We start from the raw sequence: 22,154 nt of genomic DNA, 5'->3' as shown, positions 1-22,154 counted from the left end.
TTTGCTGCACTGGCAGAGGAATCTGGTCTCTGGATAGCTGAACTCATCCGGTCTGTCTGTCCATCCATCCATCCTGCCTCCTTCCAAACGGAGCTGCTGGTCTCCACAGCAGCTCTGGCTGTGGAGATGGGGGTTTGCCAGAGCATGGGGTGATGCTGGGATGGGTTCAAGCTGAGACTGGCATTGTTTCTGCATCCCACATCCCATTTCAGTGAGCAGTGCCAGGCTCAGTGCCCATGGGTCATGCTGACCCAGGTCTCTGCTTGCAGGTGGACTGGCTGCAGCAGCAAGAGGTGAAGAGGAGGGTGAAGAGGCAGGTCCGAGGGGAGCCACATGCCCTGCCCTTCAACGACCCGGTGTGGCCCAACATGTGGTACCTGGTGGGTGTCTCCCTGTCACTGTTTTATGGGGGGTAATTTATTTCTAACCAATGCATCATCAGTCTTTGCTCAGCCAGTAATGAAATAATAGCATCAAATGTGCTTGGCAGCAGGATTTTAAAATTGTGAATTAATACCCCTGAGAGTCTGGTTTAAAGTGTTTCACCCTTGTTAGCAGCCCCTCATCATGGTCTGCCCAGCAAAGGCTTGGGAGCAGCATTGCTGTGTTTTACCCATCCCAGAGCTGCAGCCATCTATTTGTAATATAATTTTTCTCCTGCCTGCTTCATTGATCTGTATTTGACAGGGAAATTCATTGAAAATTAAGGGTGGAGAGGAAGCGAGCACTTCAAAACCCAAGAGCCCATAGTACTTGAAATGGAAGAGGAAAAGAATAATAGGGAGATAGCATTGCCTGGATTAACTGCTGCTGGATGGGTTTGATCTGTGGAGTAAAGTTATAACAAATCTGCAAGTTATATGGCAGGGGGTGGGTTGTAAATATATTTTCTGGTTGATTAAATGGGCTCCCAGCCTGGCTGTTTGCTTAGATGGGCTGGAATGGGGTTGCAGCCCTTTTGCAGCTGTGTTTGTCCCCGTAGCACTGCAGTGATAAAAACAGTCGGTGCAGGTCGGAGATGAACATCCTGGCAGCTTGGCAGAGGGGCTACACGGGCAAGAATGTGGTGGTCACCATCCTGGATGACGGCATAGAGAGGAACCACCCCGACCTCCTGCAAAACTATGTGAGCTGGGGGATGGATGGGATGGACTGGGGCTGATCCTCACCATGAAGTGATTTATGGACAACTTCAGTGTGTAAACACAGCTGAAGTCTGTGCATTGGCATATTTAGAGGAAAGGGTTGTTTTTTTTTTTTAAAAAAAAAAAACAAAAACAAAAAAAAAAAAAAACCCAAACCAAACCAAACAAACAAAAAAACCAAACCAAAACAAAAAAAACCCTTGAGATGTTTTTAAGAAGGAAATGAGGCTTTTAGATAAGGAGATTTGGGGAAAACTCCCTTTGCAGCTGCCTGGGAAGCAGCCTCCTCCCTCTGCTGACCAGAGAAGAGCCAAAAACCTGCATGAACTCGTTCAGCCCCAGTTCAAACCCCACATGGCCACAGTGGGAGGGAGGGGGATGCTGAACCCAGCAGGAGTTGGGGTTCAGAGGAGCAGTTCCTGAGGTAGCAGGATATTTCCCCTGGGAAACACGCAGGACTGCAGTCTAAAACTATTTATTTTGAGCAAACATCAGAAACTAAGGAGAAAATGTAATTTTCTGCCCTGCTTGCCTGCACTGGCCATCACTACAGCTACTGACCACCACAACCATCTAGTAAGTTGAATCTAATGGTGGATCTAATATTTTCCAGGACCCTCTTGCAAGCTACGATGTTAATGGGAATGACCATGACCCAACTCCACGCTACGATGCCAGCAATGAGAACAAGTATGTGATGAGAATTGTCATGGAGCCAGGGCTCTGGGGTTGTCTGTGAGGCTGAGTGTCCCCTCTGGGGTGTCTTCCAGGTCCCTTTCCCCATTCCCTGGGCTGTGGAAGAGGCTGTGTTAAGGACTTTGCGCAGTCTTTGTGTTTAATGCAAATTCAGCTGGTGCCAACCACACTAATTGCTAATTAATCCTCCAGCCACCCAATACAGCACCAAGGGGCTCCTTGCCCTGGTTGGGTATTGAACCACATGAGACAGGATGGGTGGCTGAGATGGCAAAGCCTGGATGCATTTTTTGGGCTTCAGCTAAAGTGGGAGGGTTACAGGTGGAAAGGAAACAGGAATGCAAAGAACAGCCTGCATAGAGGTGCAAGATGTGAAGAGGAAGTTGCATTTAGGTGCAAAATGCAAAGAGGAAGTTGCATCAAGGTGTGAAATGCAAACAACAGATTGGATTTAGGTGCAAAATGCAATCAGCAAATTGCTTTCAGCATTATTTTCCTCCACCCACTTGCTCTGGGTTTTGGGTAAGGACAGTTTCTTCCTCTGCTCCAGCCTTGGGGCCAGTTTTGAGTGCTGGGTGGGATGTGGCTGGAGGGATCTTTGCCATGGCCATCAGCTGATGGGGGGGTTTCTCCTTGCAGGCACGGCACTCGCTGCGCGGGGGAGGTGGCGGCGGCGGCGAACAACTCTTACTGCATCGTGGGCATCGCCTACAACGCCCGCATCGGAGGTGAGGATGGCACCTCCATGGCTCCCCTGCCCTTCACCGTCCCCTCCAGGGACCGTGGCCACCCTGGTCACACCAACAGGGCCCCGGGGGAGAGGTGGGCTGCTGCTCTCCCAGAAGAGAGTCTCCTCCTTGGTGCCTTGGCTGCAGGGGATCCCCAGGGTGTTGGGGGAGGATGGGTCATATGGCATGCAGGGGACTCTGGATCCATGTATTTAGGGTGGAAACTTTCTGCTTGGGCTTCGTCCTTGTCGTGAGGGTGCACGTGTATTGAGGATGTGGTGTTTTCACCCCAGAAGTCCATAACTGCTTTGGGGGGGTCTGTCCTCGGGGTGGCTGTGTTTGCAATGGTCAGTGGGGCTAGCTGAGGTTCAGAGCTGATGTCACTCATTTGTAGGGTCAAGGGATGCTGAGGAGCTGCTCAGAGCAGGGGGCCTGGGGAGAGCCCCAAAAAAACCTTCAGGGGGAAAAACACCAAGAAGGTGGGGGGCCAGAGATGCACATGAGGGAGGATCTTCTCCACAGCCCTTGAGATAATATGATGTGTGGGAAGGAAATTAATCTCTTATAGCCAAATTGGATCCTAGTGCTAATTAGAATTTCTGAGTTGATTTACATTAGCTGAGCTGGTTTGAGCTGAGACAGTTCGGGCCAACCCAGACAACCCTGGGGAGATGAGGGTCTTATCAGGGGTGGGAGTGTGGTGTCCCACCCACACAGCTGGTGGAACCATGTAGGGGATAAATGCCTGGAGCTGGCTTCTTTCAGCCTTCAGCCCCATCCCTGGCATGGCTGGAACAGGAGAGGGGCTTTTTCTGCAGCCCCTCCTACCACCCCAGTGCTGGGATAAGTGACTGTCAGCAGCATGGACCCGAGTGCCCACGGGTGGATTTGGGGTTTAGTTCCTACTTTTGGCTTATTCATCCCGGCTGTGCAGGTAACAGCTTTTGTCAGGGTTGTGTCTGCATGGGATCTTGCTCTTGCTCAAGTATCTCCTGTGGTTGTCTCTGCTGGAAAAATCCCCAGAGGGAAGAAATAAATAACCCCAGGGAGTGTGAAGACTGGGCTGGTAGGGCTGTAAGGGCTGTGGCACATCATTATCCTGTCCCATCTCCTGTGCCCCCTACATGTGTGATAGCTTCTTGCTTCCTAGAGGCTTCTTGCCTCTAAAAACCCATCCCCAAGCACACAGCAAGCAGCAGCAGAGCAAGGCAAAGCTCACGGTGGGATTTACTGGATCCTACAGGATCAGGCCATTCCCTTCATGCTTCTTTCCCTGCAGCAGCTGTGGAGACGAGCGAGCGTTCCTTGTTGACTTTATGACGACCTCTGGGTCTCATTTTAATTTGCTCCCTTTAACGAGTGCGTTGCCTCAGGGGTGTGCTGGGGAGGTGTTGAGTGAGACAAGGCACCTGGCAGAGGGCTGGGGGCCGGGGGCTTCCCACAACGTGAGCAGGCAAAGGGGAAAAATAGAGTCTGAGCCACATCAAGTTTGGGATCATGGAGGAAAATACGCTATAGCTGCAGTGAGTGATATTAGATGGATTACACAAATAAAGCAGCGATTAATGAGCACAACTTGTTGGGGAAGCCTATTTGTCACACTTGGAGAGCTCCCATCTAATTTTACTGGCTGCTCTTCAGTGCTCTTGCATTGCTTTTCATATGCCCTGGGCAAAACACATCACTGCTCAAGGAAAGGGCTCCTGCCATTCCTCCTCCTCTTCCCTCCCCTCAAACGCTCAGTTTGGAGGTCGGTATTGCTCCCTGTGTGACACAAAGCTCATTTATTTTGTAGCACCCACCCCTGCTCCCTCCTGCTCCCCATTATTTGACCTGGGAGTCCCTCATTGTGGGTGGCTGTCTCTGGGCAGGCTTTGGGTTGGCTTTGGGTTGACTTCAGGCTGATTTTGGGCTTGCTGATGAAAACAGCCACACACAGCAAGCACAAAACCCATCCCTCAGCTGGTTTTCCTTGCTGTGTGCAGCTCAGATACCGGGCTTGGCTTTTTGCCCCTTCTCCTTGTGTTTTCTTGTTGACAAAGAGGAATTTTTTTGGGAACAGCTCTGCTCCCTGATTTTACATTTCTGAGCTCGGTTTTGGCTGGTTGGGGACAACGTCAGAAGGAGATATTTGAGTTGACTGGTGTCCAGAGTGCAGCTGCAGCTGGAATGACATCTGCCTGCATTTGTTTGCTTTAAGACAAAATACATGTGGAAGGGAAATGCATTTTTATAAACCAGACTCTCCCTGGCTGACAAAATATAATGCTGACATTTCCAGCATTGCTTTTCCTGCAAGGGCTGTTTCTGGGCAGCCTGTTGGGGTGCTTTGCACCCTCTATTCACTGTGTGGAGAGGAAATCCAGCAGGGAAAGGGTGATGGAGAGCAGAGGGGGTTGTGTTTCCATACTGAAACAGTCAGAGGCTGGGGGTGTGCAGCAACCCCCCAGCCCATCCCACCATGGCTAGTTGGCTCTGCCTGGGAGCATCCTGGTTGGTACCTGCTGGCATTCCCAGCTGGAAGTGAGAATTATCCCAGTGGCATTGTTGTCCCACCATGCGCTGGGGTCCTGGCTCTGATTTTGGCAACACAAACCACAGCCTGTTTTTTTTTTCCTGGGGCTTCTCACACACCAGGGAACAGCTGGCATCAGTTGGTCAATGCTGGGGTTTGGGGACAGTCACGGTCATCCCCACTGGAGGGGCAAGGCTTCATCCCACCAGTGTGCCTGAAGCTGGGGGTCATGAGTGTTCAGGAAACACCAAAATCTTCCAGGTGGAGAAATATGCTCACTAAGAAATCAAAAGGGCAGGAAAAAGGATTTTAATGGGGGGGATTTTGTCTCTGGGGAGTGCAGTACCACCACCCATTCCCCACCAATGGAGGGGAAGTGAATTTTAATACCCCCTTCTCCATCACTTGCCATGAAGCCAGCAACACAAAAAGTTTTCCCATAGCTCCCCAGCATCCTGCTGCCAGGCTTGTTGGCATGCAGGGCCACGGGTTGAAACTATTCCAGGCGCGCCTGAACCGTGTGGTTTCCGCCGCCATTAACAAAGCCCTTTGATTGCAACCCTCACACTGTCATCCACGCCATGAAGCCCTAATGTCTGATGTTTTTGTGCTTTTAGGCATTCGTATGTTAGATGGAGATGTAACAGATGTTGTTGAAGCGAAGTCACTTGGCATCAGACCCGATTACATTGACATTTACAGCGCGAGCTGGGGGCCAGATGATGATGGGAAGACAGTTGATGGACCTGGTCTATTGGCCAAACAGGCTTTTGAGCAAGGCATTAAAAAGGTGTGGATCCCACAGCGCCCAGACGCGCTTGCCCTCCTCCTGTCCCATGGGAAGGGCCATGGCTGGCCCGGGGTCTGGTGTGGGGATGGGCAGCTCAGCACCCTGGGGGTGAAGCCAGCACTAGGGCTGGGGTGGGGGGGAGCAAATCATCTCTAATTTTTCCTAGTTTTCCCCGGCATCCCAAAGAGCTCCAGTGGATTTTGTGGCCAAGGGTGGTGATTGTGGGAGGTACCTGGTGATGGTGGGACCCCTCTGCAAAGCCCTGGCAGAGCAGGGAGGCACCAGATTGTGTTGCAAAGCTCTGCTGGGATGAGAAACCCTAAGTATTTCTTGGGGAGTAACTTTGTACCCCAAAATGTTCCCCCTGGATGTTGATGTGGATGGAAACAGCAGTCCCAGCATGTCCAACCATCTCCTCCATGCTCCTTGGGCTCCTGGTATCTTCTCCCAGGGGGCTCTGTCACTTTAAGCATTCCCTTGGTTTTCCTCCCAGAATAAGTGGCTGTGTCATGGCTGGGGAGGGACATGGGTGTTGCCACAGGATCTGACAATGGATTGTTGTCCTTGAGATCCTCCAGTAAGAAAATTCAGCCAACATCACATATGATTGACAGCTGTCAATCCCTGCTGGGGATGCCCTGACCTTCCTGTGCCCTTTCCCTTTTCGAGTACTTTTAAAAAGTGTCCAATATTGGCTAAAAGCATTGGGGATAAGTCAATGGGTGCTGTGGGTGGGTGCTGCAGTGGCTCAGGGCTCCATGGTGGCTGTTCCCTGGGTGCTCCAGAGAATCTGGGGGTGGGGTTCCATTGGCAGCAGCCCCAGGCTGGGCTGTGAAGCCCCCACTTCAACCTCTGCCACCACTCCTTCCTCTGCTGCCTCTTCCCTCAGTGTGCTGGGAGTTGGGTGGCCTCTTATCTAAAAATAGGGTGGAGTGTTTTTCCCACTGTTTACTTGATTTCCTGCTGGGGCGGTGAGCCTGCCGAGGAATCCATTGAAGTGCTGGGGAGTTCACGCCGTGTAAATACGGGGGAACAAGCTGCTTTATAGATCTTATTTTTCTATGTAGGAGCAAATGGGCAGCAGCAGGGTACTTGCCCAGCACAGCCTTGCTGTCTTAGGATGCTTATTTTTGCCTCCCCAGTCCCCCCACTGCCACCCAGTGTTTGCAGCACCCACTATCCCACATGCACAGCTTGTAATTGCCCACTCCATCTCCTTAAATAAGGAGGAAAGCTGCAAGCAGATAGTTAACCACCACCTTTAGCCCGAGCAAACAGCTGTAACCGAGTTATAAATCCTTAAAATTGAGTTTTTAATGGAAACATTAAAATAACCTTTATCTATTAGTGATAGGACTGCGCTGGGGTAATTTATCATCTTGTTTCTTGTTCCTCCAGCCACACTTTATTAGTTCCCAAGCTAACGAGGGGATATTTATCCTGGTCATTCATGGAGTGCTGTTGGGCAAACACCCAGGCCCCGCAGTGCTATGGAAGCAGGAGATGCTGTGCATCCCACAGCAAACCCATGAGCTGCTGGGCTGAGTTGGATTAGCCCCAGCTTGGCCAGGGAGGGATTCCCTGGTTTAAATGATGCCCAGATTCAAGCTTTATAGCAGCCAAGAGCCCCTCACTGCATTGCATTAGCTTAGAAGGATGGTAAATTAAGAAGCTGGATGTTTGGGGTCTGCTTACAGAAATCTTAATTGCTCCTTGTTTGAGAGCAAAGGGAAAGAATGGATTTTTCCAGTCCAGGGGAGCTGCAATATGTGGTGAGATCTTGTGGTGCCCGGAAATGCTATCAGGTGTTAGCTGTGCATTGTTGTAGTGTCATTCATGTGCCTGTTCATGTCCTCATGTGACTGTGCTGTCTTCAAACCCTCTTTCCCCCAGTGCAGCCCTGCCTGGGCATCATGGGGATGTGGGTTTGGAGCAGGTCTGAGCCTTTCTTGGGTCCTGTGGATGAGATGCTCAGGGTGAGGCATGAAAGTGAGCTCTGGGCTCCCAGTCTTCTGATCTCAATCAAAATCATTGCTACATCTCCAGATGCTTGGCCAATTGTGTCTGGTTTTATTCCTCTGATTAGTGATTTGGGAAAGCTTGGGTTGCATGTAGTGGGACCCATCCTTTGACTTTGGTGTGGGCGAGCTGGATGATCACTGTCTGCGCCGAGCATGTGGGCTGAGCTGCTGCCTCCTCGGAGATCCAGGAAACCCTGGAAAGTGGGATGGGAAATGCCAGCACCAGGCTTGGTGGGCTGGCAAGCTCTCAGTGACGTGGAGCAGGGCAGTAATTCTCTTGGCAATTGTACTTTTTCTTGCAGAGCCCCAGACAGCTCTATTAATCTTTGCTAGGGAAATACCCACCCAGTTTGGCTGGGAGGCAGCCCAGATAATGAAAACTTTCATAAAGTAAGGAAAGAGCCTGACTTAGACTCTGTATCCAGAGGCAGGGTCAGCTCAGAGAGCCTCTGCCTCAGGAGATGGGTGAGACAAGTAATAAACCATCCTGCTCCCCCCAGCACCTAAAGCCCACAATAAATCCTGGTGAATTCCCCCAGAGCAAAACCGCTTTATTGTTATTATTATTATTGTTACTATTATTTTTTGTGGAGGAAGCTGCCACAGAGCAGTGGGAGGGAGGTAAACACCAGATCTGCCCAGGCGAGCGCCGAAATCTCTCTGTAGCAGGAGCAGCCGTGGGGAGGATGGGGCTGCTCCGCTGCTTCCATCGCCTGCCAAGCCCGGCAGCGCTCCATCCTCCCCGGAGAGCCCTGCCTTATGGGGCTCAGAAGAGAACCAGCCACTTCATTTCCTGCCCCTAACCCTTTGGGATCACCAAAAATCCTCCTTTTTGGGATGTCGGCACCTTGCTTGTGAACCCCCACACGGCTGGGTTACTCCCGGGTGTCCTGGAAGTGGGTTGGATGGAGGGGTGGATGGGGCTCATTCCTGTGGTGTTGGCTTCTTTAGGGACCCCTTGTTGGCACCATGGATGCTGCTGCCAGGTGGGGTTTTCCCCTGGCTCTGGGGAGGTCTGGGAAGCAGGCACATCCCTCCCACCCCCCAGTTCCCAGTGGGGTCCCACAGCTGTACCCAGTGGGGATGACCCCATCAGATGTTCCAGCCAAGAGACAGGTGATGGAGAGGGGAGAAAAGGGTGGGATTTAAAAAATAAAAGACAAGCAAAAGAAATCTAAAGGGTAGGCTGGGAGAAGTTTTCTGGTGGTTTGGGTGGTTCATGAGGGGCTTTGTGGGCTTGGGTGATTTGGGGGTTGGGGGTTCCCTGCCAGTTCCTCCTGCAGGGCCTTCCCTAAAAGCACAATGCTGTGTGTCAGCACCTGGTCCAGGGACTTTAAATACCTAAGATATTTTTCCTTATGGAAAATGCCAAAATCCTGTTGCTGGAAGCTCTCTCATCCTTTTAGGGAATCACTGTCTGCAAACTGAGGTTGGCTGAGCTGAGGAGTCGGAGTGCTGGGCAGGGTGGGACCCATCTTCCACCCTAAACAAACCCCCAAAAATCAGACTTACCCCCTCCTCCCTGTGCCAAGATGACCTCTCCTCCTGGGCAAACACCTCCTCTAACCCTCCATCCCCTCTGCCCACAGGGTCGCAGGGGACTGGGATCCATTTTCGTTTGGGCGTCGGGGAACGGTGGCAGAGAGGGTGATTACTGTTCCTGTGATGGCTACACCAACAGCATCTACACCATCTCCATCAGCAGCACCACTGAGAATGGCTACAAGCCCTGGTACCTGGAGGAATGTGCCTCCACCCTCGCCACCACCTACAGCAGCGGGGCATTTTACGAGCGGAAAATTGTGAGTTTTACCCCAATATCGAGTGGGGCAGCATCCCCTAGGTGTTTTCTGTGTGGCTGGGCTGGGTGATGGCTCAGTTGGAAGAGCTAGGCTTTGTCCTTAGCTCTGAAGTGGGTTTTGCTCTGTTTTTTTGCTCAGGGATGTCATGTTTTCCCTGATAAATGGGTGAAAGGGCTGGAGGTTTGCAAAAACACCCGTGTAAATATTTACCTGTTCCCCAAAATACTTGCTCATTTGATCTTGTGTTGTTGTTGTTGTTGGTTTGTTGTTCTTTTTTTAAGAAGTGAATTTTGAGGATTTTTAGTCAGAGAGAGGAAAAAGAGGGAGGGTGGAGGCATTTAACAGGTGTGTGGCTGCCCCAAACTGGGAGCTGAAACTTTCTGGAGCCGAGGAACTGCCTGAAATTGTGTGCCCATGTGGATCAGTGTAATTTTCCCTGCCACCCAGGCTATATTTGCCCTGTCCCAACAGCTGCTGTGGCCTGGTCACACTATGGCTGATCGTTTCTGACATCCCTGTGCATCATCTCAACCTTTGGAAGTAAAACATCTTCCACTAACACAGCACCTTACCCAGCCCGGGGAGAGAGTTTGCCACCCAAGTGAGGTCTTCTGACCAAACATTGTGTGGGTTTGGTTTTTTTAACAAACAAATAATTTTTTTTTTTTTTAATTGATGAGTGATTTCTTTGACCTACAAAAAATGAGTTTCCATCCAGAAAACAGAATGCAAGTGCCATTTTCATGGCACCCCAGGAGTGTTTGCATGGCTCAGGCCAACCCCAGTCCAGTGTTACTGGAGCACTGTTGGGCAAAAACCCAAACCAGCTTCCAATCCAGAAATCACCAGATTAAATCAAAACATAGGAGCCTTTTAAAATGAGAAAGAGCACCTCCTGCCTCCCCAGCTGCTCTCCAAATTTTTGGTACCCAGACATCATGCTCTGTCTTAAAACAAAAAAGCAGGAAATGGCTTATTTTCCCCCCTATGCCAATGGCAATTCTCGTCCAAGATGAGGAGCTGGAGGCTTTAAGAAAAGTGTTTAATATGGCCCAGCTCAACATGTACCCCTGGACCTGTACCCACACCAGCTCACAACACTACATCCACCTTTTCCTCTAGCTGATCCATGGCCAAATGGATTTTTTCCCCCTTTCAGATAAATTTTTCACCTTTGAGCAAAGGAAAATGTAAGGACAGAGGTGTTTTGTCATGCACCCAGTGTATCTGCAGCCCTATTTTGGGGCTCTGTGCCCCCCAATAGCATTGGGGTCATGGCAGGGGTTGGGTACCAGCAGGCTCATCTCCTCTCTGGCAGCATCCCAAGTAAATCTGGGGTGCTGGATGGGGTAACGTCCATGCTGGGAGCATTTTGGGGGCTGCAGCTCCTCTCTCCACAGGTCACCACGGATCTCCGGCACCGCTGCACCGACGGCCACACCGGCACCTCCGTGTCTGCCCCGATGGTGGCGGGCATCATCGCCTTGGCTTTGGAGGCAAAGTAAGTGTAACCTCCTCAGGAGAAATACCTCACATTTAGCACCTGGTGAGCAAAACCTGAAAGAAACAAGCTGGTTTTGTTTCCTCTGGAGTGACCAAAACGACACAAAGTTATTTTAAATTGCTCCATTCTGGCAGTGTTGTTGTTTCAAATCTGATCTTCCTGCAGGTGTTTTATTGATCTAATTCTTCACTTGTTGCCATCTGTTGAAAAGTTTGGGGTTGGTCACATCAGTCAGGCTTTTCAGTAGGTGCATTGAAACCGCTGACAGCCAACTCCAACTGGAGTTTTATAAATACTTCCTGGGGAAAAAAAAACAGTCAGAAAACATCACAGACATTGGGAATTGTCAGCAGAAGTCATGGTTTTCAGCAAGTGTTGCATTTCTGGGGGAAAAAGACTACTTTTTCACAATGTCAAAAACTCACAGAACCTGATTGTCAGTGACACACCCTGGTTCAAATGAGCTGCTCTTTTCCTCTTGTCCCCATCCCGGTCCCATCCTGGTTCTATCATGGTCCCCCAGCCCAGGAACAGCCCCTGGGCATCCCTGTGCTGCTTCATGGAGTGTCTTCTCATGAGTTTATTATTATTTTTATGGAGTGGAAATAAAATTAAGGCTGGGAATAAGAATAAGCCTCAGGGCAGCGCTGCACTCTCATCCAGGGATGGTGATTGTGGCTCCATTCCTCCTCCTCTGGTTTAATCCCAACACCCAGGTCGGGTGAGAGCATTTCCTGAGAAGCCGTTTTCATTACAAATATATTAAAAGCTTTAGATGTAATTTTTGAATTGTTTAGCCGAGGCATAAACTGCAACATTAACTACCAGAGCTTGGTGCTCAGGCATTCCATTATGACAAGAGAGAATAAATTGAATTTCTTTCTCTAAATGTTGCTCAAGAGCAATATAAATCTCAGCTCAAGATGCTGAACAACTGACTGCAAGTAAAGCGGGGAAAATTCTCCAGCAATATTCCTGAGCTGGGGTTGTGAGGGGGCTCAGAAGCACAGAGCACTCAGTGTCCAGCACTCTGAACACACAAACCCAGCCTGGGGAGGTAGAGGCGATTTGGGTTTAATTTTTCTCTCAAATGAACAACCCAGGTTTTATTTCCAGCAATTTTTTTGCCGTTATTCCTATAAAGGGAAGGTTTGCTCAGCATTGTGTATCAGAGAGCTGCTGAGCCCACTCTCCTGCCTCGGGATGTGTTTTGCTCCCTATCTCCTACAAAAAATGGTGAAAACCTTCCTGATTTGCTTCATTTCTACCCTAGAGCCTGAGAGCTAAATGGCTTTATCCAGGAGTAAATCTTGCAATTCCCATGGGCATGTGGCATCCCTTCCTGGGGCACACCACTCTGCTGGGGCACCTCAAGTGGTGGCAGGGTGTCAGCACTTAAAACATCAATTCTTGCTTTTCTTTGAGCAGAAAAGAGGGGTTGGTGGTGTGGTTTTTGGTTTGCTTGTTTTTTCTTTTTTAACTTAGTGGGGTACCTGCTGCTGCTGGGAGGACTGGGAACAGCAGAGCCACCCCATGAGCCACATGTCATTGCAGCCCCCTGCTCACCTGGAGGGATGTCCAGCACCTGCTGGTGAAAACCTCACGGCCGGGGCACCTGCGAGCACCTGACTGGAAAACCAATGGAGCAGGGCATAAAGGTGAGAGGCTGTGGGGATGGGAGGGCAAGAATGGCCACCCAAGGGAAAATAAAGGTCTCCAAAATATTCACTTATGGGGACAATGCACGATGGGTGGCCACTATCAGGCTCATTGGGGGTTCCTACCTTCAGGGTGTTAAGTGGAGGGAGGAGAGGGCAGTAATTCATGAGGTGAGATGCTTGGAACTCTTGCTAGGTGGAGATTTGGAAAACTTGTTTGGTGGAGACTCTCTTGAGCTGTAGAGTTTCTTGCTACTTTTCTTGGGCTGCTCCCAGCAATGGGTTTTCCATGGTGCCAGTGTGGATTTGGGGTGTAACTTGGCTAGGGTGATGAGCTCCATGTGCTGAAACACCTCATACCTCAATGGAGTCAACTCACACCTTCCCTGATGGTTGGAGGATGCTCCACCAAACACTGAGGAAGGAGCTCCTGATCCCTGCTGGGAAGGCTGAGGCTTTCTGAGTCTTTTCTCTTTCCAGTTAGCCATCTATATGGCTTTGGGCTGGTGGATGCTGACGCTATTGTGGTGGAAGCCAAGAAGTGGAAGATGGTTCCTCCCCAGCACATCTGTGTGGGAAGCCTGGACAGGGTGCCCAAGTGAGTGTTGTGGGGTCTATGCCTATGGCTCGGTGAATGTCAGGTCCCATTAGGGCTCTCCAGGGCCAGCTTTGATAGTGAGTGATTTTTTTTCCCCTTTTGCAAAATTTTGCTTCCCAGATGAGAGATCAGCAGGGAATTTTTGAGGGCTTACAGTGAGAGACCAAACCCAGACCTTGCCTGCTGGGTCCTACATGAGCAGTCATGTGTTGGTCTCTCTGCCCTTACACCAAACACTTTGTCTTGATGGAAGACACAAAAAATGGTGATTTGTTGCAAAGATTACTAAATTTCCAATGTCTTGGTTCTCTGAATTTGGCTTCAGGTTCAATCCAGCTCAAGTTCATATATTATCCTTGGTATGTCAGTCCCTCTGAGATGAAGAGTGGGATCAGGGATCTGACCAAATGGACACTCCTCATTTACCAATGCCTGGCTGTAGAGCAAGAGAGCTGTTAATCAGAAAAGCCTTTTAAGGACTTGCATATGCAAAACAGGAATGAATGCAGAGCCAAGTGTGTTCATGAAGCTATTTATCTGATACAGACACTAATTACAGCCCAAAGTGGAGCGTTGCACTCGTAATTATAATAAAGCAGCACCCTTGCAGCCCATAAGGCATAGATCTTCGAAGCACTTCAAACTAATCTTGTTACCATCCAGCAATTCAGCAAATTCCCAGTACTAGGACACTGGGATCTGCAGTGGCAGATAAAATAATTTTTGGTGTGAAGCAGCAGGGAGACCAGGTTGAAATCTAAGAGGGTGTCCATTCCTGGGAGCCAGGGGTGCTCTGTCCCCATCCTGACGCCGTGCCCTGTCCCTGGCAGGTACATCCGAGCTGACCACGTGCTGCGTGCCAGCACCCTGAGCAGCGCCTGCGCCGAGCAGCGGGACCAGCACGTGCTGTACCTGGAGCACGTCGTGGTGAGGCTCAGCATCGCTCACCCGCGCCGGGGGGACCTCCAGATCAGCCTCATCTCTCCAGCTGGGACACGGTCACAGCTCCTCGCCAGGAGGTGAGAGCAGCCAGAGCCAGGGCGTGGCTGAGCAGCAGCCTCCTTTTGGGGGGCTGCTGTAAGTTTCTGCGGGTTTTGGGGGAAGGTGGGAAGCATGCACAGGTTTCAGCTGAAGGAGAGCTTTGTGCAAGGGTGTGTGCGCGCAGGGATCCCTAAAATCCTCAGTTACCTATTTACCTTTTCTCATAAAATACAACATTCAAAGTCACATTTCTTGGTGCATGGCATTATTGTTGCAGGGTGTTTGACCACTCCAACGAAGGCTTCAAGGGCTGGGAGTTCATGACTGTCCACTGCTGGGGGGAGCGGGCGGCGGGAGAGTGGACCCTGGAGATCCACGACACGCCATCCCAAGTGCGCAACCCCGCCGTGCAAGGTAAGGATCCCCCAGTGCCCACCAGTCCCTCTTGCTCCCAAAACCCTGTGTAGACTTCCTCTCTTGGCTGTAAATTTTCCTGTGAGTTTTATGGTCTCCAACAAAACTGTATTGCCCAGATTTTAAAAAATGGGAATGAAATGTCAGCTCTGAATGCAGGAGACTGCTGGTCTGGCTGAGCGGGAAGCTGGTTTTGTTGCAGCAGTAGCAGTAAACTGGCTGCACCCAAGAGCCAGGTTTCCAAAATTAAACTGTAATGAGTCAAAATGAGGAAACCCAAGAGCTGTAATTGTTGTTTGTTTGTTTTGCTTCACTGCTGGGACATCTGGCATGTGGGCTGGTTGTGCAACAGCACAAGGGGACGATGCCCCTCAGGCTGCAGACACATGGACATCTTCCCCGGGACTGCCATCATGCTGGTGGGGGGTGGCTGGGCTGTGCCCCCCCCTTCTCCCTGACCCCTTCCCAGCACAGAAGCTGTGTGGGCAGGATCTGGCCCCACCGGGAAGCAGCAGCCTCCTGGCTGGCTGGGGGCATCCTGCCTGGGGCTGGCGTGTGTTGTGGGGGTGTTAAATCCATGCAGTCATTGATAGGAAGCCAGGAGTATATTAAAAATTTCTCCCACGCTACTTTCTGGCGGGAGTTGCATTGCACAGAAAGTGTTTCTGTTTGCTGCCTTCACCCCAAATCTTTTGAACTTGGAGAGCAGCACCAAAGCACCCACAGAGCTGCTTTTGCCCTGGTATTTACAGTTTTTGGTGGGTGTTTCTAAGCCCCTCACGGGCATCAGGGCTTGGCAAAACAGTGAAAACGAGTGCATTAAGTCATCCCCTCCAAAAGTCTGCAATGGTTCTGAATCAGAGAGGGCACAGCAAGAGGAAAAAGAGGGAAGATGCTCCCAGCTCATAGCAGAAAGGGGTATTAAATGTTAATTTAGTCTCAATTAAATACTATGAGTGTCATGTCGCTGGTACTGCTGCACCCCTACATCAGCCCCATGCAGCCTGTGCTTTCCTCACGCAAGACATAGATTTAAAACAAATTCAATTCTTTTGGCAAAGGCACTTCCCCAGCTGATGCTGCCGGAGCTTGACCCTCCGCAGGCTCCACACCAGCACCGCAGCAGGTGTGTCCTCTCATGCCTTTGGGAGAGCCAAGGGATTTGGATATTGTAAATTTTAAGCCCTTCCTGGAAACACAGGGATTAGGAGTTAAAGCCAAGCACGCTGTGGGCATGAAGTGACTCGCATTGATGGGGAATTGGAAGAAAAACAGCCTTGGAAAGAAGCAGCAGCATTTTTGGACTCTCTCCCCAAAGCCATGTGGCTTGTGGAGGGTCTTGGTGTGGGTGTAAGGCCTTGGGGGGGTCTCACCAGGTGCACTACAGTGTTTTGGGGGATGCCAAGATCAGACCTCTTATTATGTCAGGCAAAGAGATGGCTGGAGCAACAGCAGCAAGAAATAATCCAGTGTGTGCCGGGTGGCTTTTGTCAGACAGAAATAATCCTCTATTGTGGAGCTTTTAAAATTACTGGTTATCTCCAGTGTTGGACTCTGAGACTGTGGTGATGCTGCGGGTCCTCAGATGAGTTATGGAATTAAAAATCCCTTGTAAGTGCCTTAAACAGCTGCATTTGTGTGGGCTGGAAGCTCAGGGACTCATGAACATTTTGGGTTGTTCACTGTTTTCTTCTGCATTGCTATGCCAGCAGTGACACCCTGATGGTCCAGCCCATCCTGCTTCCTGCTTCCATCCTCCTTCTTCCCCTGAAAATGGGGGAATCTCGCACAGAGATGCGCGATTCAGGGAGCGGGATGGGTGATGTTGTGTCTGCCCCACAGGGAAGCTGAAGGAGTGGAGCCTCATCTTCTACGGGACAGGCGAGCACCCCTACACTGCACTGAGTGTGCCCCAGTCCCGGGGGAGGTCACTGGAGGTGCCAACATCAGAGATGGAGCCATCGAGAGCTGCCTTCCTGCAGAGCCAGGTGGAGGTGGCAGAGGAAGAGGAGGAGTATGCGGGTAAGCACTGCCTGAGCTGCCACGTTGTTCCCCCCAGAGTACCCAGGAAAATGAAAACCCTGATAAAAACTGGGGGAGCCACGAGGCCTGATCCTGCCTGAGGCTGAGGCGGGCTGGGAGGAGCAGTGCCTGTGGTCAGCAGGATGGTGAAATTAGAAGGTAGAAAAATGCCCCGTCCCAGCCACAAATTGGTGGTGCAGCTGTCTGAGGGGTAAAAAAAGCTTTTCTGCCTACCTTCCCTCCTCTTGCACAGGCAGGGACGGGTGTCTTTGCTTCTCCCTGAGGAGCACGTCCCTCTTTAAAGCTGCTCTTGCACCAGTGTTCAGCCAGAGGATGGCTGGGTGGGATTCATTCTGGGAAAGGTGAACTTCAGGAAAGACAAGCATCCAAAGCCATGTAGCTCCATAGGACACATAGGATAAAATTTAAAATATAATAGATTTAGGATATAGAATAAGATGGGCGAAGGGTCCAGGCGTCCACTGTTCCAGGGAGGTTGTGCTCAGGGCATCCTGGCAGTGGTGCCTGGAGGGTGCTGAGCTTCTCTCACACTGACCTGGTCTCTCCCTCCTCAGGTCCATGCCACCCTGAATGTGGTGACCAGGGCTGTGATGGCCCCAACGCCGACCAGTGCTTGAACTGCATCCACTACAGCCTGGGCAGTGTGAAAACTGGCAGGTGAGGGGTGGTGGGGTGTCCCCATGGGCCTCCTGGGTGACAGCAGCACCTTTCCTCAGGTCTCACAGCTTAGTGTGGGTGATAGATGTTTGCATAGAGAAAGAAGTGTATGATAAATTAAATGGGTGGTGGAGGAGGAGGAGGTGTAAGGATCCCTGTCCTGAATTAGGGTACGGAGGGGTGGAGGACATGGAACTGGAGAGTCCTGGAGGATCTTGGCCACATAATCATGTTGGGGAAGAAGCTTTGGCTTCACTGACTGGGGTCACCCACGCCCAAGGGACAGCCAGCTGATCTGCCAAATCACTTCAGGAACTGGGGTTTCCACTCCTCAGACTCTTGGGATGGCACAGGGAACCTTTACTACAGCTGGGACAAGAGAGTCCCTGTCTCTTTATTAGAGCTGTGACTTTCAAGACACTGTAAATCACAAGAATAAGAAGTAAATGAGCTCAAATCACTGCCAAGGCTGGGGGACGCCCCGAACGCTGCAGGTGAGGGGACAGTGGTGGGTGCCTGAGGCAGAAGGTGACCAGTGCTGACACCAAAGCCCAACCACTGCTGTTTCCCTCCCCAGGATGTGTGTGAGCTCGTGCCCCGCTGGGTTTTTCGGTGACAACGGTGCCAGGAGGTGCCGGCGGTGCCACAAGGGCTGCGAGCGCTGCGTGGGGAGGGGACCGAGCCAGTGCACAGCCTGCAAGAGGAACCTCTACCACCATCCTGAGATGGGCACCTGCGTGGTGCTCTGTCCACCCGGCTTCTACACCGAGGAACGTAAGGATGTTTATCACTTGCAAGTTGCAGCATGAGGATGTGCAGGGGTTGCTTCTATTTAAGTGCTATGGGTGGAGAATACACCTTGATTCTTGAGTACTGGGTTTGAATTTCCCTCTTGACACACTTTGCACGGTGAAGGGAGGAGGGAAACCTCTGGGTGTTCAGAGGGTGGTGCAAAGCAGAGGTGCTCAACTCAAAGCTCTTAATTAGAAGGCTATAATTAATGACCCTGGCTGCTTGCAAAGCATATTTCTTTTTTAGCAAGTGGTGACAGATAAGGTCACCTGCAATAGCAGTGATGTGTTGGGGAGGGATGTGCCTTTCCACCCTGGGGAGCTGGTGCTTGGGTGCAGTGGGGCTTTGTGTCTCCGACTGCTGCTTGCAAATTACCGTCCGGATTTTATTCTCCCTGCTTTGCTTTGTTTTTTGAAAGGTCAGAAACGCTGTCTGAAATGTCATCAAAGCTGTAAAAAATGTGTTGGCGAAGCAGACAAATGTACTGCATGCAAAGAGGGATTCAGGTAAAACTGAGTTTATACCTGCAGCACTCATACCTGCGGTTTAAATTTGGAAAAACCGATGGGAAATCAGAGATTGAATTAAGTTCAAGACCAGAGATCCTGCTTCCATGGTGCTGCAGCTGTGGCGCAGTGTGCTGGAGGTCTGGGAATTTAAAGGTGGTGATTAGTGTCCCTTTCTTAGCTGAAAACCGTGATTTAAATTTAATTTCATTTTCCTCAGCTCCTTCCAGGGTGGTGGATTGGTGCTGCGTAGAGCTGGTACCACCCTGAACTTCTCCAGGCAGGCTAAGAATCCCCATGGCAAATGCAGAAAGCCTTTCCTCAGATTCATCTATGCTGAAAATTTTATTTGATGTACCTGTTGAGTGGGGCTAGTACAGGATAGTGATTTTCCAGCACTGCAGGTGCAGGCAGGGCAGCCCTGACCCTGTGAGGACCACTGGGTGCCACTGCCACTGGCCCTATGTCATCTGTGGGACACAGAGCCCAGTGTCAGCACTAGGGAGAAGCTGTTTTCCATCCCCAATTGCTCAGGGAAGTACAGCCCCAGAGCAGCCTGCAGTGTTCAGGCACTATAAGTGAGTCAGAGCCACGGTGAAGCAGCGGGGCTTGCTCAGACAAAGAAATTCCCACTGCCAAAAGATTATCTACTCCCTCGGAAAAGCACAAGTGGAGGCACTTGTCAGACATAATCCGCACAGCGCTTGTTTTTTATTGTCCAATATCCTTTAAAGCTGGGGCTTCAAATCATCCCTGCCATGGCGAAGCAGAGCTGGCCCAGCCACGGTGCTGAACCAATTTCCTTTTATTCTGGGGAGCCTCAGTGGTGCAAAAGGTCTTCAGGAGAGCCTGGCTGGCTGCCCATGGGGAAAAAAGTAATTTTATTTCCTCCTGGATACTTAATTAAGGAACCTGCAGCTGTCCCTTTGGTCCAGGCAGGATTTTAATTTCTCCTAAAATGCTAGCTGGCTTTCCAACACCTCCTGCTCTGCAGGCTGAGGATGCCGTAGGACACTGGGGGATGAGGAGATGGGAATGGGCTGAGTTGAGTCCCCATATCCCATAGCTTTGAGTGCAAGTGTTCTCTGCTTTCCTGGCAGCCTGGCAGGGGAGAGCTGTGTGCCAGAGTGCCAGCCTGCCATGTACCTCAGCCGGGAGCCCCGGCAGTGTGAGACCTGCCCCGCCAGCACAGGTATGTCCTTGGCCCCACAGCATCCCATGCAAAACCCCAAACCCCTCATGCATCAGATGCCAATCCCCACTGTACCCACCCTGAGCCGAGGCAGAGCGTGCTGGAGGGAAAGCAATCCCAAGTCTCCAGCACGTCCTGTGAGGTATATGTTCAGGCTGCAAAGGTTTTTAGGGGAGTTTTTACATTTTTATTAGAGCCATTTTTTATTTCTAGATCTCCCTGAAGCCAGGTGCTTTAGTTTAATAAGGTTGTGGGGGAGGCTGTAAAACCCTCTTGGAGTGATGGAAGGTGGCTTTGCAGCAGATAAAAATGTCAGGCAGCTGAGGTGTGTTATCCCATGTTATCCCAGTCACCCCACGATGCCAGGCTGGCCACTCCCGGCTTCCCCCAGCTGCCTCAAGTTGCTCAGCATTCCCTTTAAATCCTGCGTTTCTTGCTTCCTGCAAGTCCAATTATTTTCCATTGTTAATGTTTGCATCTGCTCTCGAAATCATCATAGATCTGATGATAATATGATCTCTAGACAATCCATGTTCAAGAGGCATGAACCTCTTTCTATCATACATGGGCAATTGCCTTAGTCTTAAATCCAAAATATTTATTGATCTTGTTGGCAAGCCTGGAAGGGAATGGGCTCTTAATCCCTGAAGAAAATTATTTCCCTTCTAATTTTTATTCCAGTCAGTGTGAATGTACTCCACCACAATTATTTTTCCAGCCTTTTCTCGTCTCCTTTTCCTGCATAACCATTTCTCAAGCTTGGTGCATGGAAGCTCTCTAATGATACCATCTCCGTCACTCAGCTTTGCTGTCCAGCCACAACACACAGGCATCAGAGTGGGGCCCTCTGCTTTCCCAGCTCCTCTCTGGAGCACTTTTCTCCTCCAGCTCCTCCTTGGCCCAGTTCAGCATCTTTTTTTTCCACCCTGGGGAAATCCAAACTGGTGCATGTTTGGGAGGGGCGGCTGATGGCCCAGAGGAGATTTTGATGTGCTGCTCCTCACTGAGCCCTGGTAGCCAGCTCTTGGCTCTGCAGAGGGACAGACACTGGGTTTTTTGGGATGGAAGCTGAGCTTTTGGGGTGGGAGCCAAGCAAATGCGCCAGACCCTGTGGCACAACAAGCATCTTGTTCATGAGCAAGACAAAGCCAAGCTGATGCCCCCATCATGTGTGGGGCTGTGGCCATGCTTGCACTGTCTCCAAAACCACCCAGGTACCATTTTGCCCTTTTCTGTGTCCCCACAGGACCAGGTGAGGAGGACTGTACCCCCTGCAACCCCGAGGGCCCTGGACCCCACTGGCGCTGTGTCCCTGCCTGCCGTGAGGGTTTCTACCCCGCTGACAGCCACGGGCTGCCCAACAAAGTCTGCAAGAGGTACAGAACCACCAGAGCAAAGCCAGAGCAAATGGGGAGCACTGCCAGCCATGACAGGATAGTGCTGGAAACAGCTCACAGCTTGATGGAAATTCAAATAGGGATTAGGGAGTCAGGGCAGCTGTGGGGCTGGACCCCACACGCCCCTGCCCTGTGGATTTCAGAGCAGTGAAGCCGCACACTCCCCCACCAGAGCCAACCAAAGTGTCTTAGGGCTATGGTAGAAGGGGCTCAGCCTCAGCCCCGGGCTCTCTGGAGGAGGTGTGGGAGGAACAGTAATGTTTAGGTAAATATTCCAGCTTCCAATTAAACCTGCTCCTTCGCCCCATGGCCATGTTGGAGGAATGTTCCCCACTCCTTGGCCCAGCACAGGGCTGTGTGCGGGAGCCAGGGAGATGCTGGGAGGCAACAATTTGCTCCCACTCTCTCCAGAGCTCTGTGCTTTAAGTGGGGAGTGGGAGTGGATTCAGCCTCATGAAAGCAAACACAAAAGGCAAGGATTAAAGATGACTTGGGAGCACACAATGCCACCCCTGCCTGCTGGAGTTTCACTCACCTGCACCGTTTCTTTGGCAAGGAGGAACAAAGGACCAGTGTCCCTTCCCAGGGATTTCAGGCACAGTCTCCACAAGCCACTGTCCCCAGGCAGAAAGCACAGTGCTGGGCTCTTAACTCTGAGCAAATGGATGGGAGCAGCACAGGTTCTCTTTGCAGCTCTTTCTCTAGCTGGGATGGC

The 22,154-nt window shown here is 50.9% G+C and overlaps 1 protein-coding gene across 1 annotated transcript in view; it reads left to right on the top strand.

Annotated features, from left to right (window-relative positions):
- Positions 1-22,154, top strand: part of PCSK6 (proprotein convertase subtilisin/kexin type 6) — a 32,627-nt gene that overhangs the window by 9,560 nt on the left and 913 nt on the right. Inside the window, exons 3-19 of the mRNA XM_062501114.1 lie at positions 270-380; positions 983-1,126; positions 1,759-1,835; positions 2,481-2,569; positions 5,702-5,874; positions 9,485-9,697; positions 11,098-11,198; positions 12,756-12,859; positions 13,340-13,457; positions 14,288-14,476; positions 14,716-14,852; positions 16,695-16,874; positions 17,450-17,552; positions 18,130-18,326; positions 18,763-18,850; positions 19,951-20,042; positions 21,289-21,418. Coding sequence (XP_062357098.1) covers positions 270-380; positions 983-1,126; positions 1,759-1,835; positions 2,481-2,569; positions 5,702-5,874; positions 9,485-9,697; positions 11,098-11,198; positions 12,756-12,859; positions 13,340-13,457; positions 14,288-14,476; positions 14,716-14,852; positions 16,695-16,874; positions 17,450-17,552; positions 18,130-18,326; positions 18,763-18,850; positions 19,951-20,042; positions 21,289-21,418 — 2,246 coding nt within the window. The remainder of the gene's footprint in view (positions 1-269; positions 381-982; positions 1,127-1,758; positions 1,836-2,480; positions 2,570-5,701; positions 5,875-9,484; positions 9,698-11,097; positions 11,199-12,755; positions 12,860-13,339; positions 13,458-14,287; positions 14,477-14,715; positions 14,853-16,694; positions 16,875-17,449; positions 17,553-18,129; positions 18,327-18,762; positions 18,851-19,950; positions 20,043-21,288; positions 21,419-22,154) is intronic.

The sequence above is a fragment of the Cinclus cinclus genome, chromosome 13 (genome assembly GCF_963662255.1).
Source record: "Cinclus cinclus chromosome 13, bCinCin1.1, whole genome shotgun sequence".
NCBI classification, from domain to species: Eukaryota; Metazoa; Chordata; class Aves; order Passeriformes; family Cinclidae; genus Cinclus; species Cinclus cinclus.
This window is presented reverse-complemented; position numbering and strand designations above follow the sequence as displayed.